The 17,161-nt window shown below is 36.7% G+C and overlaps 1 protein-coding gene across 1 annotated transcript in view; it reads right to left on the bottom strand.

Moving 5' to 3' along the window:
* SPOCK3 (SPARC (osteonectin), cwcv and kazal like domains proteoglycan 3) overlaps window positions 1-17,161 on the bottom strand; it is a 405,672-nt gene that overhangs the window by 11,974 nt on the left and 376,537 nt on the right. Inside the window, exon 7 of the mRNA XM_056114055.1 lies at window positions 9,165-9,284. Within this exon, the coding sequence (XP_055970030.1) occupies window positions 9,165-9,284 (120 nt within the window). The remainder of the gene's footprint in view (window positions 1-9,164; window positions 9,285-17,161) is intronic.

The raw sequence follows: 17,161 nt of genomic DNA, 5'->3' as shown, positions 1-17,161 counted from the left end.
TATCACAAGAGGAAAAATTACAAAACAGAAAAAATTTGCATTCTTATGTTCATTATAGCACTATGCACAATAGCTAAATCTGAAAACAATTCAATTGTTCAAGAATAGATTAGTGGGTAAAGAAACTATGGCACATATACACAATGGAATACTACTCAGCTATAAGAAAAAATGAGAGAGAGGTTTCAAAATGCCATGCCAGGCTGGACTTCATTTCTGGGGCACCTCATAGCTGGAAAAGTGAGCCAAACACCAATTCCCATGCAGCCCCAGCAGCCGAAAACCTCCAGAACACATTGCTGTTCATGCTCATGACTAATATCCACAGGCTTGAGATAAGACCCTCATGCATGAGATTTAATATGCTTAAAAAAAAGGTATGCATTTCTTGTGACTGAAATATCCAGCTGTTGTGGAGTTGGGAATGAGCTACCTTCCCCCATTTCCCTGTCTTTCCTGGAGTCTGGTGGCCACACCCATGAACTGCCTCTGGTGCCATGTAACCTCTTTAATGGCCACGATCCAGAGACTCACAAATAAGTCTTGGTAGAAAGCCACATGCTACAGAGACGCTTCTGAATCTCCTAAAGTCATTTCCAATTTATCACCCTGTTTTAAATTTTAGAATTAGAATTTTAGAATTCCTGTAGTGCACGTGCATTTGCGGCTGTGGGAGATTTCATACTCTACTCTAATGATGTACAAAGAGTAGCACACCACATTTAATCGGTTAAGGTAGAAGGCAATGGATAGTGATCCAAAAATAAATAGATAAATAAATATTAGCACACAAGTTTCAACATGTAACAACATATTAATAATGTCATACAAGGGATTAATGGCTCTAGGGTGAGATAAAAATATTCACACATTTTCTTCTAAAGAAACTTTTTTTGGATCATTTTTAATGCATTATTTATAACAAACCATACAAAATAAATTACTTAGGACTTACTTTGGGACAGGCTTGGGTGGTGGTGGGAAGATTCAAATTAATGGTGGTGGGATTGGTGTTGGAATATTGAATGTGATACATGGCTATGAGCAATATTATTAAAACAAAATTAAATTAAAAAAGAAAAGATGAAATCTTGAAATTTGTTGCTTTTTGGATGAACCTGAAGGGTATTTTGTTGAGTTGTCTTAGAAAGAGAGGGACAAACACAGAATAAGCTCTCTCATATGTGGGATATGAACAAACAGGATGTGGGTATAACAAATACCCAAAGAATACAGAAACTGAGAATTTGTCTTTCTCAGGTGGAAGCTAACACAGGGAAGGGAAGGTGACGGAAGAATGAGATGTATGAAGACACTGAGACAATTGTGGAGGGAAGTGGACACTCAGGGTGAAGGCTTGGTGAGGGATTTATTATGCACGAAACTCTGTAACAATTTTGTAAACCAGCATGCATGAAACTAAATTGAAAAATGATTATATTTGTATTGAAATATATGCTATATAGAGTGGCTGTAATATAACATTACTTAAGAACTCTCAAACTTATGTACTAGTATCTATTCCTCTATATGTTCAAAATCTCTTAATATATCTCTTTGCTTACATATCAATCATCTACATATAAATCTATTCATATATTTATTTACTTATAGTCTAGGTATAGACACAAATACTTTTGTCACTTCAATAAAAACTAATTTCTTTTCATTATATTTCTAAAGTCTACTTTGTTTTATATGAACACATATAAAACAGTTTCTATAAAGTTACAATAGCCAAATGATAGTACTTCAATGAGACCAAAGTACATCCTTTATTTTTATAAAGATAAATAAATGGATATTTAGATATGTACCTAATAAAATTCCTCAATGAGTAGAAACAAATAATAAGTGATCAGATCTTCCATTTGCTACTTGAAATAATATTTTTATCTATTAACTTTTAAAAATCTTGTTTTCAAAAGATGAAGTGTCCAACTATGAATTGCAAGTTCCTAATGGTATTAAAATAGCATATTATTTTTAAGCTGTCTGATTCCAAAATCAATATTCTTCTCAATATGAAGACAGCATGACATGAATGATGTCTTGTTGAGACATTAGAATATATTCATTTACCCTAGGGGTTTTGGTAATGCTATCATTTTCTCTGATTAAGGAGATCATTTGTTTTATAGGGAAGCAAAACCAAGACATTATCTTAATCTGGATAAGACTGTTAATCTGAGAATTTTGCATTTGATTCTAATATCTTGATGCTTTTTTAGATTGTCAAAAAGAAAAGTATATGTTTTGCAGAATCATAGCCTCATATCTTTTGAAGAAGACAAATATCTCACAAACTCAATAAGGTCACAGAAAACTAAACAGTGTGTTTATGTTCTTTAATTTTTAAGAATTTAAAAATATAAACAGATATTATGGTATTAATAATATCATAGGTGCAATATATACTTACTAGATAAACCTTCTCTATATATTTTCATAGTTTAATGATACTATAATCAAAAGCTAAACTTCTGATTTCTCATCATTTTATTATAAAATACATTTTATGATTTTTATCATGAGTTGCATTCCTTTCTTAACAATAACCTTATAATTATAAAAATACATATCCCAGAGTACAATTTTATAGACTTAAAATGCTACAGAATACTAGCAAACGTTACCATCTGCTTAATTTATTAATCAGATATAACATCACTCATCTTCTTAGTCAATTCAAAGCATTTAACTAAAATACAGTTTTTAAGATTTATGTAAACAATAATTCTTGTGTAATGAATGTAGAATTCTTTATGCAATGACTAAGATAAAGTTTTGTCAATAAAAATATTGTTACTATCTTATTGTCTTTGATAACTACAAAAATTATTAAATAACTATTAGAAAATTAGTTTATGATTTTTCATCATGTAGCACTAGAGCTCTGTCCTCCCATTGTTCATTGATTTGCTCGAGTGGGCACCAGTAACATCTCCATCGTGAGCCTTCTTGTTAACTGCTTTTGGCAAATCAAATATGCCATGGGGAGCTTGCGAGGCTCTGCCATGTGGGCTGCAAACTCTCAGTAGCTTGCTGGGCTCTCTGAGAGGAATGGAAGAATTGTGCAAGGCATATTCCCTACCCGCTATGCTATCGCTCAGCCCATCACAGCTGAAAATATTGTCAGTATAGAAAGACATTCCAATTGTGTAAAATATATAGCATGTATATACAGGGATATTTTAAGTATTCATCTTTTCATTGTATATACATATTTTTAAGATTATGCGAATATATTTGTATTCAAAAATTGAAGTGTTAATGTGACAAAATTTATTTAGACTTTAGTAACTAAGCTTCATTATTTTATTTTTAAAAGTGTTTCGCAAAATCTATTGATAAGTCAAACCTTTATCCTGCTAAATTAATACATTTTATTTAATTATCTGGATAATTTCTGAAAAAAGGAAAACACTATGGCTTATTTAAAACTTTTATACATTTTTCTCTTATTATATAGTTAAAACATTTTCATTCTATTTTTTAATACATACATGTCTTGGATTTTTTGATAAGTATATCAGATTTTTTGCTTGTTTTTGTCACAGTAGGCTGTACTCAGGGCTTACTACTGGCTCTGACTGGGATCAGGGGACCATATGAGGTGCTGGGGATCCAATCCAGATTAGGCACATGCAAGGCAAGTAGTACTTTACCTCCTGTACTTTCTCAGGCCTCAACATACCAATTTCTTAGCATACTTGAGTTATACAAAAGTGTATCGCCTAAGTAGCAACAAGTGTGCACTCACAAATTCTGCAAATCAACTACCAAATATTACTGCATTACAGTTTTATTTATCTGCTTCATGGCTTTCTGTAAACAATTGACTATAATGAAAAAGCTATCTCTATAACTAAGCTGTTACTAAGAGAAAATGATGAGGTAAGGCAAATTTGTATGCAAATATGCAATATGGTTTTTTAAGTTTGGACTTAAAATAGCTAATTCTTCCAAATATGCATTAGATAAAATATAAACAAAGACAAAAATTAGAAGAGATTCCCCCAAACAGTTATTTGTCATGGTCAATTCTATGTAATATTTAAAGTGCTGGTTTATATAAGATTAAATGTATTAGCAAATTGTGCTAGAATAAAAATGAACCATTTATTTCTGTTAAAACATAAAAGTTTCTTGAATTACGTGTTCTTTATTAAAATTCATAATGATTAAGTTTTCTTTGTTTCTAAGTAATTTGCCTTAATAGCAGATACTCTTGTTCTTTACGTTGATTTTTTTTTTTCTTTTTGGGTCACACCCAGCAATGCATGCACTCAAGAATTACTCCTGGTGGTGTTCGAGGGACCATATGGGATGCTGAAAATTGAACCCAGGTAAGCCACATGCAAGGTAAAGGCCCTACATGTTATGCTACTGCTTCAGTCCTCGACTTTTCTTATTTTAACTATTTTTAAAAATGCAAATCTTGCTCACTCATATCAAAAAATTAAAATCTAAGCATGTTTATTGTTTACAAGAAAAACAAATCTGACAGTATTACTAATTTTTTATTTAGTTTATAATGTATATGTGATAAAATTTAATATGGGAATGATATTACTATTAGATAACATGTAAAGTAAAGGCCCTCCCGTTGTTCATCAATTTGCTCGAGCGGGCCCAGTAACGTCTCCATTGGAGACTTTGTTGTTACTGTGTCTGGCATATTGAATACGTCACGGGTAGCTTGCCAGGCTCTGCGGTGCGGGCGAGATACTCTCGGTAACTTGCCGGGCTCTCCAGAGGGGCGGAGGAATCGAACTCGGGTCGGCCATGTTGGCTGCGTGCAAGGCAAACACCCTACCGCTGTGCTATCACTCATGTTATAGATAACATGAAATCTATAAAAATCAATGAGGTGAAATTTAATCAAATGAAAACCATAATAAATTTTAATAGATAAAAACTTAGTGCCAAAAAAAACCCTTAGTGCCTAAAATTATATTAAAAATAGCTACAATTGAAGTTGACCAAGAGAGTGGAAACTATCAAACTATCAATACAATATAAATTTCTAAGAATTAAACTTGTAAGTGGACATAAATGATGGAAACATTGCTTTACTTTATGCCATAGACTTAATTGTGTCCTCCCTAAGTCCATATATGTTGCTGCCCTGACCTCCTAAGTAAATCTATTTGCAACTGAGTTTCGGGGTAAGTAAGCTGTGAGCACAGAACCTGACTGAATTACTGTTCTTATACAGAAGTCTCTGGATAAGTCTTTCTCTCCCCTCCTAGTCAGAAGATGGTTGTCCACATGCACTGAGCTCACTCAGAACCCCATCAGTCAGCATCTTTATCTAGTAATTCCTTATAATTATGAATTGAGAGAACTGATTCAATGGCCAATATTTAAACTCACTATGATAGTTTACTAGATTTAACTATTTTACTTTGCTCTGTTGTATTGCTTCTCAAAATCGTGGTGCCCCCAACTCTATGCTCAAATTCACTTTTTAAAGAGAAAATATAGGACTGAAAGATCCAGAACTGCTTGCTTTGCTGCAGCCTACGCTGATTTGATCCCTTGCATCACCTATGGTCCAATGATCACATATCCAGTAGTAAGCCATGAGCACATCTTGGCAAATATGAATAATATTTTAAAATAAACTCTGCTCATCAGAACAGAAAACAAAGAATGATGATGATGATGATGATGTGTGTATGTGTTTTAATTCAGGAATGAAATAAATAGTTAACTTTTATGCCTTACTATTAGAAATTTAAAATGTCCTAGGCTTTTTGCAAAGCACTCAGGCAACAATGATCATTATTTATAATTAAACACACACACATTACACATTTTGTTACATTACTTCTACTGACTGAAATCATTCCCATTGAAATAAAAGCTTACAAATTACAGAAATTGTAGTCATGGACAAAATAATGGAAACATTAAGCTATCAATCAGTAAACAAACAATAAGCAACCATTTAGATTACAATAAACAATAGTAAAGAAAGCAAAATAACCAATATACAGAAAAATGATTACGGTGTTCTATATCCAAATTGTAGTATTCTAAGTGTCATTCTTGCTTTATACTTTTATTGATTTCACTTATTTTTTTTAGATGTAGAATGGGCCAAGCTACACCAGGTTTGGAGGATATTATGTGAAACAAAAATCTCTCCTCTTTGGGCGGAAGTAATAGCACAGAAGAGAAGGTGCTTATTGATAAAATATATGGATATATGTTCAATATATATATTGAATCACAGTGAGATACACAGTTGCAATGTTGCTTGGGATTGGGTTTCCACCTATAACGTTCCAACACCATCCCTTCACCAGTATACATTTTCCACCACCAATCTCCCCAATGGGAAGATGCTTCTTTTTTATTTTTTCTTCTACTTTTTTCTTCACTCTAGCCCTGTGGTAAGGTGTTTGCCGTGCCCGCAGCCGACCTGGCTGAGCCGGGTTCGATTCCTCTGCCCCTCTCAGAGAGCCCGGCAAGCTACTGGGTGTATCTCGCCTGCATGGCAAAGCCTGGCAAGCTACCCGTGATGTATTCGATATGCGAAATACAGTAACAACAAATCTCACTATGGAGATGTGACTAGGCCCACTCGAGCAAATTGATGAACAATGGGAGGACAGTACAGTACAGTACTTTTTTCATCAAAACTTTATTTTATTAAAATATCATAAATTACAAAGTTATTTATAATTGGAATTTTAACATACAATGGTCCACCAATCCTGAACTGACTGTCGATTTCCCTCCACCAGTGATTCCAGATTCAACCTGCCTAGTCCCAGTCTGACGCCTTGACCTCTTAAATCTGGTTATTAAAGTTTGGGTTTTGTGATTTCAGTGTTGTTGACTCTGTGATTTGGATATTAGCTCTATCATTCCTTGACACCAACAATGTACATGAGCCCCTTTGATCTCTGCTCCCATTGCTTCTCGTCTATCGCTTCTTCCTTTTCTTTTTTCTTTTATTGAATCACCGTGAGATACAGTTACAAAGCTTTCATGATTGAGTTTCAGTCATATGATTGAACACTCATCCCTCCACCAGTACACATTTTCCACTGCCAATGTCCCCTGTGTCACCCCCACCACTCCCTCACCCCACCCCAACCCCTACCTCTGTGGCAGACACTTTTCTTCCTACTCTCTCTCTACTTTTGGGCATCATGGTTTGCAATACAAATATGATACTAAGAGGTCATCATGTTTGGTCCTAGTCTACTTTCAGCACACATCTCCCATCCCAAACAATCCCTCCAACCCTCATTGACTTAGTGGTCCCTTCTCCATCCCAACTGCCTTCTCCCCACAGCAATCCTGGATTTGATTCTCAGCACCTGAGATAGTTACCAGAGCTTGCCAGGAGTGATTGCTTAGTGCAGAGCCAGAATTAAGCCCTGACCACCACCTTGTATGTCCCACCTCTCCCACACACACACCCAAAAAAGGTAAAAATTAAAAAAAACCAGAATTCTGTTCCCTTTGGTTTTGGGTAGTCTTAGTAGGGGTAGAAGTCTTGAGTGTGAAAGACACAATGTTCGTGTGAGAGCATCACGCAGAAAACCAAGAAATGAACAAGAGTATTGACACTATGCTATAGTCACCAATGCTAGGCAGTATAATGTGTGATGTTTCTTTGAAAATTAAATATAATTATGCCAAGGAAGAATTTACCCAAAAGTGCACTGATCTGACATTTCTCATCTATGGAAATGTCACTGTCACTGTCTTCCCGTTGTTCATCGATTTTTGTTACTGAGCGGGCCCAGTAATGTTTCCATTGTGACACTTGTTACAGTGTTTGGCATATCGAATATGTCACGGGTAGTTTGCCAGGCTTTGGCGTGCAGGCAAGATACTCTTGGTAGCTTGGCGGGCTCTCTGAGAGGGGCAGAGAAATCAAACTCAGGTCGGCCCGCTAGGCCAGGTACAAGGAAAACGCCCTACCCGCTGTGCTATGGCTCCAGCCCTCTGGAAATGCATCTGCTCTAAAGGGAAACTTCCATTTGGAAATCTGTTCATAATTGGGTTCTGATTCCTTGAAGCAATATCAATGATTTTATACCCACTCTTTTCTTTTTTTAACTCTCCAAAGGCATTCAACTCCTAAGCAATTGACTGTAATTTAGGAGTTTTTCATTTCCTACAAGAAACACTACAAAGAGAAATACTTGTGTTTGAATACAATTAACAGGCACTATGGTGGATGTTCTATACTCTCTTCTTGTACGCCTGTCTAGATATAGGATTGATATTTAGTGTGAAATAAAACTCAGTAGATAAATTTGTGAAGATAAAAATATTCATGGGGCTGGAGTGCTAGTACAGCAGGGAGGGTTTTTCCTTCCATGCGCAGCCGACCTGATTATAAATGAGAGTGGTCGGACCATGTTACATAATAAAGAAAAGGCAAATGCTGGTGTTCTCTATTTTCCTTGTCAGCTATGAGATGTTCATCATTACTGTAATATATGCCTTCCAGCATTCTTGAGTAAATGCTTAATGTTCAAAGCTCCCTCAATTTATCGTCATGTTTCAATACATTTCACATGCATTAAATATGAAACGAATATTTTATAGGTAAATATGTAAAATAAAATGTTCATAAAATAACTCCGACCAAGAGCTCTATTCTGATTTGCATTTTGTATTCTAAATTTAAAAACACTTTGGTAGTTTCTTCAACTGATGAATCATATAAACTTCATATGATTCTTATTTTTCCCTCCTTAATATTTTTCTTCATAGTTTCATTGAAAATAAGCATGTGTACTATCATGTTCAAATCAAATTATAAATTATCTGCAAAGAAATCAGGAAAAGGCCAATTTGAGGTTTAGGTGGGGCCATGTTCATAAATATCAAGATACTCCCAAACTCTTTCTTCATTTCCTACATTGTTTTTCTCTTTGCCACTTCTACCAAACACTGAAAGAATGATTCCTCCTCTTTCTAGTCAATGTGAAGCAAAATGCTCTCATAAGGGGAGATTGTCTTTTCTGCCAATTAGAGTTCCACACATGCAGCATTTTCTTGCAAAATATTACAGGCATGTACATTGTTGAGACTTTTCCAAGTAAAGGATACACTCTGAAACATGTTCATTAGAAATGAGACTTCATATCAAAGACAATGGCATATATCAAATTTATAGAACTTACTGCTTCTCTCAGGCCTCAGCAAGATTTTTGTCTTCTTGTTTTGGCTTCCACTTTCGTGGAGGGCTTTGAACCAGTCCCGCAGTCTGTTTGCCACTTCTCTGAACTCCAGGTCACTACAAGCTACAAAGGGAAACAACATAGATCTTGAATAATAGCGTGGTATTGTAAGGATGTTCCATCCGCAATTATTCTATTAACTAAAAGCAATTGAACTAAATTAACTAAAGAGAATACACTACAGTACAATTATTAATTTTATTTCAGCTCTTCAAAATCTTTAATCATTTCCAAACACAATATATTATAATTAGAACATTTTATTTGATATAGCATAATTTTTGTAGTACTCTGCTTCTTTTACTTGACTATAAAGAATGGAGGTTCTGCGGTGAAAGGCACAGAATGATGATCAGGTGCCTGTTTCGCAACAAAGGTGATCTAGGTTTGATTCTCGCATCTCAGTTGGTTTATCAAGTACCATCAGGCGTGATCCCTGAGCCCAGAACTAAGAGTAGGTCCTGAGCACCACTAGCAGGATTTTCCTCCAAAACTAAACAAAATGAGATTGAGAATTCATATATTTAATATTACATAAATTCAACAATGGTATCTATTTGATAAATAATTTTGTTATAGCAAATTTTGGGTCACCTGGGATTTCTTATCCCAAATGAACACATAACTCCTATAGATACTTACATATATGTAATATGTACTAATAGTAATATCTTATTATTTGTTGAACCATTTATAATGTTTTAATACAATATATAGTTGTAATATATTGCATTATATCATGAATAATATAAGCATCATGAAGAGTTGCAATGTAGCACTGTCACTGTAGCACTGTCCTCCCCGTTGTTCATCAATTGCTTGAGCAGGCACCAGTAATGTCTCCATTGTGAGACTTGTTGTTACTGTTGTTAGCATGTTGAATACGCCATGGGGAGCTTGCCAGGCTCTGCCCTGCAGGTGGGAAGTTCTTGGTAGCTTGCCGGGCTCTCTGAGAAGGACGGAGGAATTGAACCTGGGTTGGCTTCATACAAGGCAAATGCCCTTCCCACTGTGCTATTGCTCCAACCTGAAGAAGAGTTAACTTCTTGAAATTAGGAAAGATTGTGAAATGTTTCACAACTGTACTATATTTTTGTTGCAAAATTTGCCACCACATTTTGAAATTTTGAATTTAATTGGCTATAATAAGTATGTAAAATTTAGTAACTTGTCAAACTATTTTTTAAATACAAAAATAATAACTATTTACATTCTTGACAGACATTTTTATTGAACACCTAACTTTGCTGTATGCAACAAATACACAGTTTTTCTGAACTCTTGGCTTTTTAAAAATTTTTGTGAAAAACTATTTATATAATATTATAAATTTACAGCACATTTAATGCACTCACATACTAAAATATCTCTTATAGGTAGCATAATATGTATTATTGTTGGGGTCTCAGCAGCTAGCCTGAGACTTTGACCAAATCCCCTGTCCCTGGAAGCAAGAGCAGGCCCTGTTTGCAAAGACCCAGGGGCCCAGCTCAAGCACTCCCCACAGGCAGGCACTCTCGCTAAGAATGAGGGACATGACTGTGCCCACACACCCATATTGTCAACCTGGCCCTAAGAGCAGGATATGTACATCATTAACTGACAGCTGTGAACCCCACCTGAGGAGCCTGAGAAATGTGCTATACAAGGGAACTGTGCTGAGTGTGGGATTGAAGCCCCCTCCCCCTCGCCAATGTACTATAAGAACCCCTGGGTAGGGGCCAATAAATGGAGAACTGCTTGACCCGTCCTCTGTGGCTTTGGCAGCTGGAGCAGGAACCCGGGAATCCTGTGTTGTGCAGAGTGCCAGGGCAGAAGCTTCTTCCCTACCCATTCCCTCCCCTCTAGAGAGTAAGTCTGGTGATTTGGGGGGTTTGTACTCCAGTTTGCTGGGGTTGAATGGCCAGGATCCCCACATATAATAAAACATTCCAAATACAATTTAAAATGATATTGTAGAATTGGAGACAATTTTGATACTAGAAGAAAAAAACATTCTTGTCTACAGGTTCCACCCAATACTCAATAGCATTACTAAAAAATACCAGAAAATTACTACATTATTGTAGAAAAAACAATAATCCTGGATAATCCCACTGGGAATACCAATAAAGTTGGTGTAGAGACAAAAATCTTTATATACAAAGAATGAGAAATCAGAATGTCAACAGATTTTTCACGAACACCGAATACAGGAGACAACTGAAAATTTCTATCATTAAAAAAATTTTTTTTTTTGTTAGTGAAACACCATGAGGTACATTTGTAGACTTACAAATATTTGTGCTTGGGTTTCAGTTATACAATAATTGAGTACCCATCCCTCCACCAGTGCCCATTCTCCACCACCACTGATCCCAGTATCCCTCCCACTCCACATCCCCCATCCCAACCTGGCTCTGTGCAGGACATTCCCTTTTTGTTGTCTCTCTCCTTTTGGGTCCTGTGGTCTGCAAAAGAGGCATTGAGTGGCAGTCATGTTCGGTCTATAGTCTACTTCCAGCATGCTTCTCCCATTCTGGAAGGATCCTCCCAACACCCTTTATTTGGTGCTCCCGTCTCTATCTGAGCTGCCTTTTCCCCTAGCGTGTGAGGCTGGCCTCCAAGCCATGGAGTAAACCTCCTGGTATGTATCTAGGCTACTCTTGTGTGTTAGACTCCTATTTTGTTACTTTATGTTCCCCATCCCCATCAAAAAATAGGGTGACAATGAACAGAAACTTTCTCAAAGAAGAAATCCGAATGGATAAAAGGCACATAAAAATGCTCTACATCATTAATCATCAGTAAGATGCAGATTAAAACAGCAATAAGATACCATTTCACACCACAGACACTGGCCCACATCCAAAAGAACAAAAACAACCGATGCTGGCGTGGATGTGGTGAGAAAGGGACACTCCTTCACTGTTGGTGGGAATGTCCACTGGTTCAGCCCTTCTGGAAAACAGTATGGACGATTCTCAAAAAATTAAAAATTGAGCTCCCATTTGACCCAGCGATACCACTCCTGGGAATATATCCCAGAGAGGCAAAAATGTGTAGCCGAAGTGACATCTGCACTTGTTTGTTCATTGCAGCACTCTTTACAATAGCCAGAAACTGGAAGAAACCTGAGTGCCCAAGAACAGATGACTGGTTAAAGAAACTTTGGTACATCTACACAATGGAGTACTATGTAGCTCTTAGAAAAGATGAAGTCATGAAATTTACATACAAGTGGTACAACATGGAAAGTATCATGCTAAGCGAAATGAGTCAGAAAGAGAGGGATAGACATAGAAAGATTGCATTCATCGGGGGGATATGAAGTAACAAAATAGGAGATTAATACCCAAGAATAGCCGAGATCAGTACCAGGAGGATTATTCTATAGCTCAGAGGCCAGCCGGGCATTCTAGGGTAAAGGGCAGCTCAGATAGAGAAGGGAGCACTAAATAAAGGGTGTTTGGAGGACCCTCCCAGGAGGGGAGATGCATGTTGAAAGTAGACTATGTACTGAACATGTTTGCCACTCAATGCCTCTTTTGCAGACCATAGCACCCAAAAGGAGAGAGAGAACAAAAGGGAATGCCCTGCCACAGAGGCAGGGTGGGATGGGGGAATGGGGGTGGGAGGGACATTATCCATGGTGATGGAAAATGGGCACTGGTGAAGGGATGGGTATTTGATCATTGTATAATCGAAACCCAAATACAAAAAAATTGTAAATCTACAACTATACCTCATGGTGTTTCACCAATTAAAAAAAAAAGAAAATGAAGTTTCTGTACTTTAAAAAAATCTGCACTAGAAACAGAAATAAATTAAATAATTATTCAAAATGCAAAAAAAAAAGAAAGTACAACAGTCATTTTGTCCTTCGTTTTGACAGCCTAGTTCGGACTTGAGATTTCATCAGCTTCTGCTTCCTCATCCTTCTTAATGCTGCCGTATTTGTGGTTCTTTCAGGAGTCAGGGGAATGAGACCTATTGGATTTACTGGTTTTTGCATGTTGAATACGCCACGGAGAGCTTGCCAGGCTCTGCCTTGTGGGCAGGATATTCTTGGTAGCTTGCCAGGATCTCCGAGAGGAATAAAGATGTTTAGGGTGGCCTCTAATCGTCCTTGCATGTGTTCCCATGGTTCAAACTATATTTGAGTCCCATCCAATATGGTGCTATCTCTATATAAAAATATCTTCTCATCATAAATACTGTTCTGCAAAATGCGAAAACATGCATCAGAAGAGGAATTCATATCTATATACCAAAATTAAAATTTATTTTAAATAACCATAATAACTGTCTTTAAGACAAGAGTTAACTTTCTTAAAATATTTTATAGATATGCGATTCACATGCAAACTAATTTAAAATGTGCAATATTATTTATTCAGCACTCTTATATTGGCAATTGTGCTAACAGCAAAATAGTTCATCAGCAGTAGCCTGGTGAGATTAATCAGGGTCATGCGTCCAATGAAGCTCTATGAATCATTAATAAAGTTTAAGAAGCTCCTTATATTATAATCTGGAACTATATCCAAAATACAGTTTTTGATGGAAAAAGTAATGTAAAATTATTTTTAGACTATTTCCAGTATATGAAAAGTAAGAAAAACTGCATTAGTTTTATGAATACTTAAAACATCAGGAAGTAATATCTGCAATGAGAACTGGGTAGGAGGCATATGAGTTGGTGGGAAACTTCAACATATGCACATTTAAACTTTAAAAGTCAAAGCATTTGAAACTGTAGGAGGCATAGTGGGTAGGACCTTTGCCTTACTAGACACCAAATTGGGTTCAATCTTTCATATTATAGTTAATCTTCTGAGCACCTCCAGGACTGACCATAGATTTAGGAATAAGCCCTGGGCAAATATTTTTTAATGGAGTGTTGAAGTAAAAGGAGCTTAGGTTTATCAGGTTGCACCCATCACAGTGCTCCTGAGTCATTCCCATTACTATGTTTGTCTGAAACTACTTCTTTGTGCTCTTTTCCCCAACCAATTTGTAAGGTCTCATCCTACTAGGACACTGAAATTGTACTGTAAGTTAATATTGCTTTTCTCCTCTCCTTATGTCTTTTGAATAGTTTACTTTAATGCAGTGTCCTTTTTGTATAGATACAGGAAGACAATTAATATTATGCTTTATAACTTAGGATTTGATTGGCTTTGAATATTATTCACTCCCGGGCATCTGCTTTCTCAACTTAAGCCTCAGTTGCCCTTACTTCCTAGCACTCCAAGGGCAGGGTCCCAATGTGGGACTGGATAGAACCAGGACAAGCTAGTAAATTATGTGCTACCCTGGCATCGCGATGGGCCAGGCCAAGGTGCCACGATTCTTAACTATAAGTTAAGAGTTTGATCATAGGCAAATGCTGTCATGATCCAAAAGTAACGACGAGACTAGGACCCTGCTGCTAAGAATAGGAAAGATATCTGGCCTGAGCACTGCAGTCTGAGATTGAGATGGCCCTGGGAGAGCAATTCTATAAGCTTAAAGTATTTCTTACTGTGTCCATACAAAATAATTTATATTATGTATGCTTATATGTTGGTCAGACAAGGAGAGGAGAAACACATCCAGGGAAATCTGTTCCAGTGTGAGTTTATCTGCTAAATGGGAATCTGCTCTAGAAACTGCTTTCCCGTGTGTCCTGACTAGCTTGGATGAGACTGAACTTTCTCCCCTTCAAACTGCCTTCAGTAAATGATTTCAGTATATTGAGGCAGTTTCCCTTATCTCACAGGAGCCTAGCTGGTCTTAGGTATGCAGATCCTAGGTGCTAAGCCAGGCCTGATTTTTGGGATGTAGATGCCTGGCTCCAGGCAGGCTGATTTTGGAGATTCCAAACTCTAGCAGACTGATCTTTGTTGTGTTAATCCAAGTATTTGTAGCTTGTAAAAGGTGAGGCCAGGATTACTGGCCTGCCAATGTAAAGAAACAGTGTATGGTTTGCCATTCTTTCTGTAACTCCTTTTGATGACATCACTATATTGCGCCCTTTAGAGGTACTATGATCTATAGAAGGGAGATTTCAGGGCTCTCAGGGGGACAGGTGGGTCAGAGAACCTGGAAGATGGGACTGAGGACAGAAGCTGAGAGAACAAAGGTGCATGTGCTTGAGAGATCCTGGGGCCTCTATGACATACACTTCTTCCATGTCATAAACTGCTGCTAAGACCAACCAGCTTGGTCCCCGTTTCCTTCCTTCGCCTGACCATTGCCATCGACCTCCGTGGAGTGGGGAAACGGCCTGAGACTACCGAATGTGGGCCGCAGGAGAGATAGCCCGCTGCTGCCCCCTCACCGGCCCTTTTTTGTGTGTTTACACAATGGAGGAAGTAGGAGAATGTTCATTCATTGTTTATTTCAAGAAAATAAATATTCAAAATAATTTTAAATACTTTTCATTCTCCTGTTTTTATCCCCCCAAGTCTTTTACAATAAAAAAAAATAGTTCTATCCCCACCCATAAAAGTAGGCTGAGGAAAAATGAAAGTTTGATGACTGGCAGAACACTTGACAAAAATTTTATTAGTAAAAATTAAGGATACATTGCTTACCATGTATAAATTAAATAAGACCTTCATAAAATATTATTTTCTAATAGTAATATGTTTAATAAAAATAGTATTTAGAAATCATACAAAGATAAGATATCATATACTTGTAGGAGATGTTAATACAACTTAAATTTCTATAACAGATTGGCTGCAGTTTTTGAAAATTTTAGGAATTAAGTATTCTCTGATAATAATGATGATGATGATGATGATGATGATGATCATAGCAACTAATCGCATCCTTACATTGGAAGTATTCTACGTACCAAAAACACTTAATCCTTAAAAAGCTTCATGCAGATTATAGTGCAACTGCTTCCATTTAAGTGTTAGGAAATTTAAGCATTGAGATTTGGAGATTTGACTAAGGTTAGACAGATGGGTGGCAGTGCCAAGATATACATCCAGAAAGACAGATGTCAGGGTCAAGGTTTTAACCCCTCAGTGAAGTTAGTAGTTCTACTAAAAAAGAACAAAGTAATCTGCTCCAATTTAGAACAAGTCAAGCATTGCTTCACTCAAAATTGATAAATTTCCACTCCAGAGAGTCATGCTTTAGCAGTATTAGAAGATCAGCACTGGAGAAATGTATATAGCAATACCCATTTTTTAGAACAACAGAAAATATATATAGGTACGTAATCTAATTTGTTGACTTTGCAGGACTTACATAACTTCAAGTTCAATGTTTAACTGCAATTAAAATAGATCAGGGTAATATTATTGAGTATTAAGTCTCACTAATTTCATGACACTACATACTATCTACTAATTTGTATGGGTCCATGATAGTGGTAACTCAATAAAAATCTCTGTCTTGAGGTAGGTAAGTGGCAAGCAGGTGCAGAATAAAACATGGCAATGTTATATTCTCATTTTACAAAATGAGTGGCAAGAGATAAGTGTGTGGAACTGGAAATTGGTGATGCATATTTTTGTTTTGTTCTTACGTTTTTGCTTTGGAAATTATAGATGCAACCGGCAGAAAACCAAGTAGACTCATATATTTATATTTAAGTGGGAGGGACATGAAATAAATTCACATTTGTCAAAGCCAAAATTTAAAGGCAACCCCTGAAGTTGATTAACAGCTATTTTATAAATGAGCTAATCACGAGATTGTGGGGAAAACAGCAAGCCTTAAAAGATGATTAGTTGTGTGACCCAGGAGTGAGGATGGGAGGCGGGGAGGATAGAGGTTAATTGTTGATTTCCATTTTAATCCCTTACATCCTTTTGATGGTTTAATTCCACACTTGAATATCAGAAGTAGAGTGTCACTTCGAAGTACTATGCATTTGCAGACCCCAGGGCTCTTCGATTTTGCAGAAATAAAACTTTATAAGAGGTCACAGCTCATTCCCTGGCAAAGCTTTAGAG

This window comes from Sorex fumeus, unplaced genomic scaffold, assembly GCF_029834395.1.
Source record: "Sorex fumeus unplaced genomic scaffold, SorFum_2.1 ptg000024l, whole genome shotgun sequence".
Lineage (NCBI taxonomy): Eukaryota > Metazoa > Chordata > Mammalia > Eulipotyphla > Soricidae > Sorex > Sorex fumeus.
This window is presented reverse-complemented; position numbering and strand designations above follow the sequence as displayed.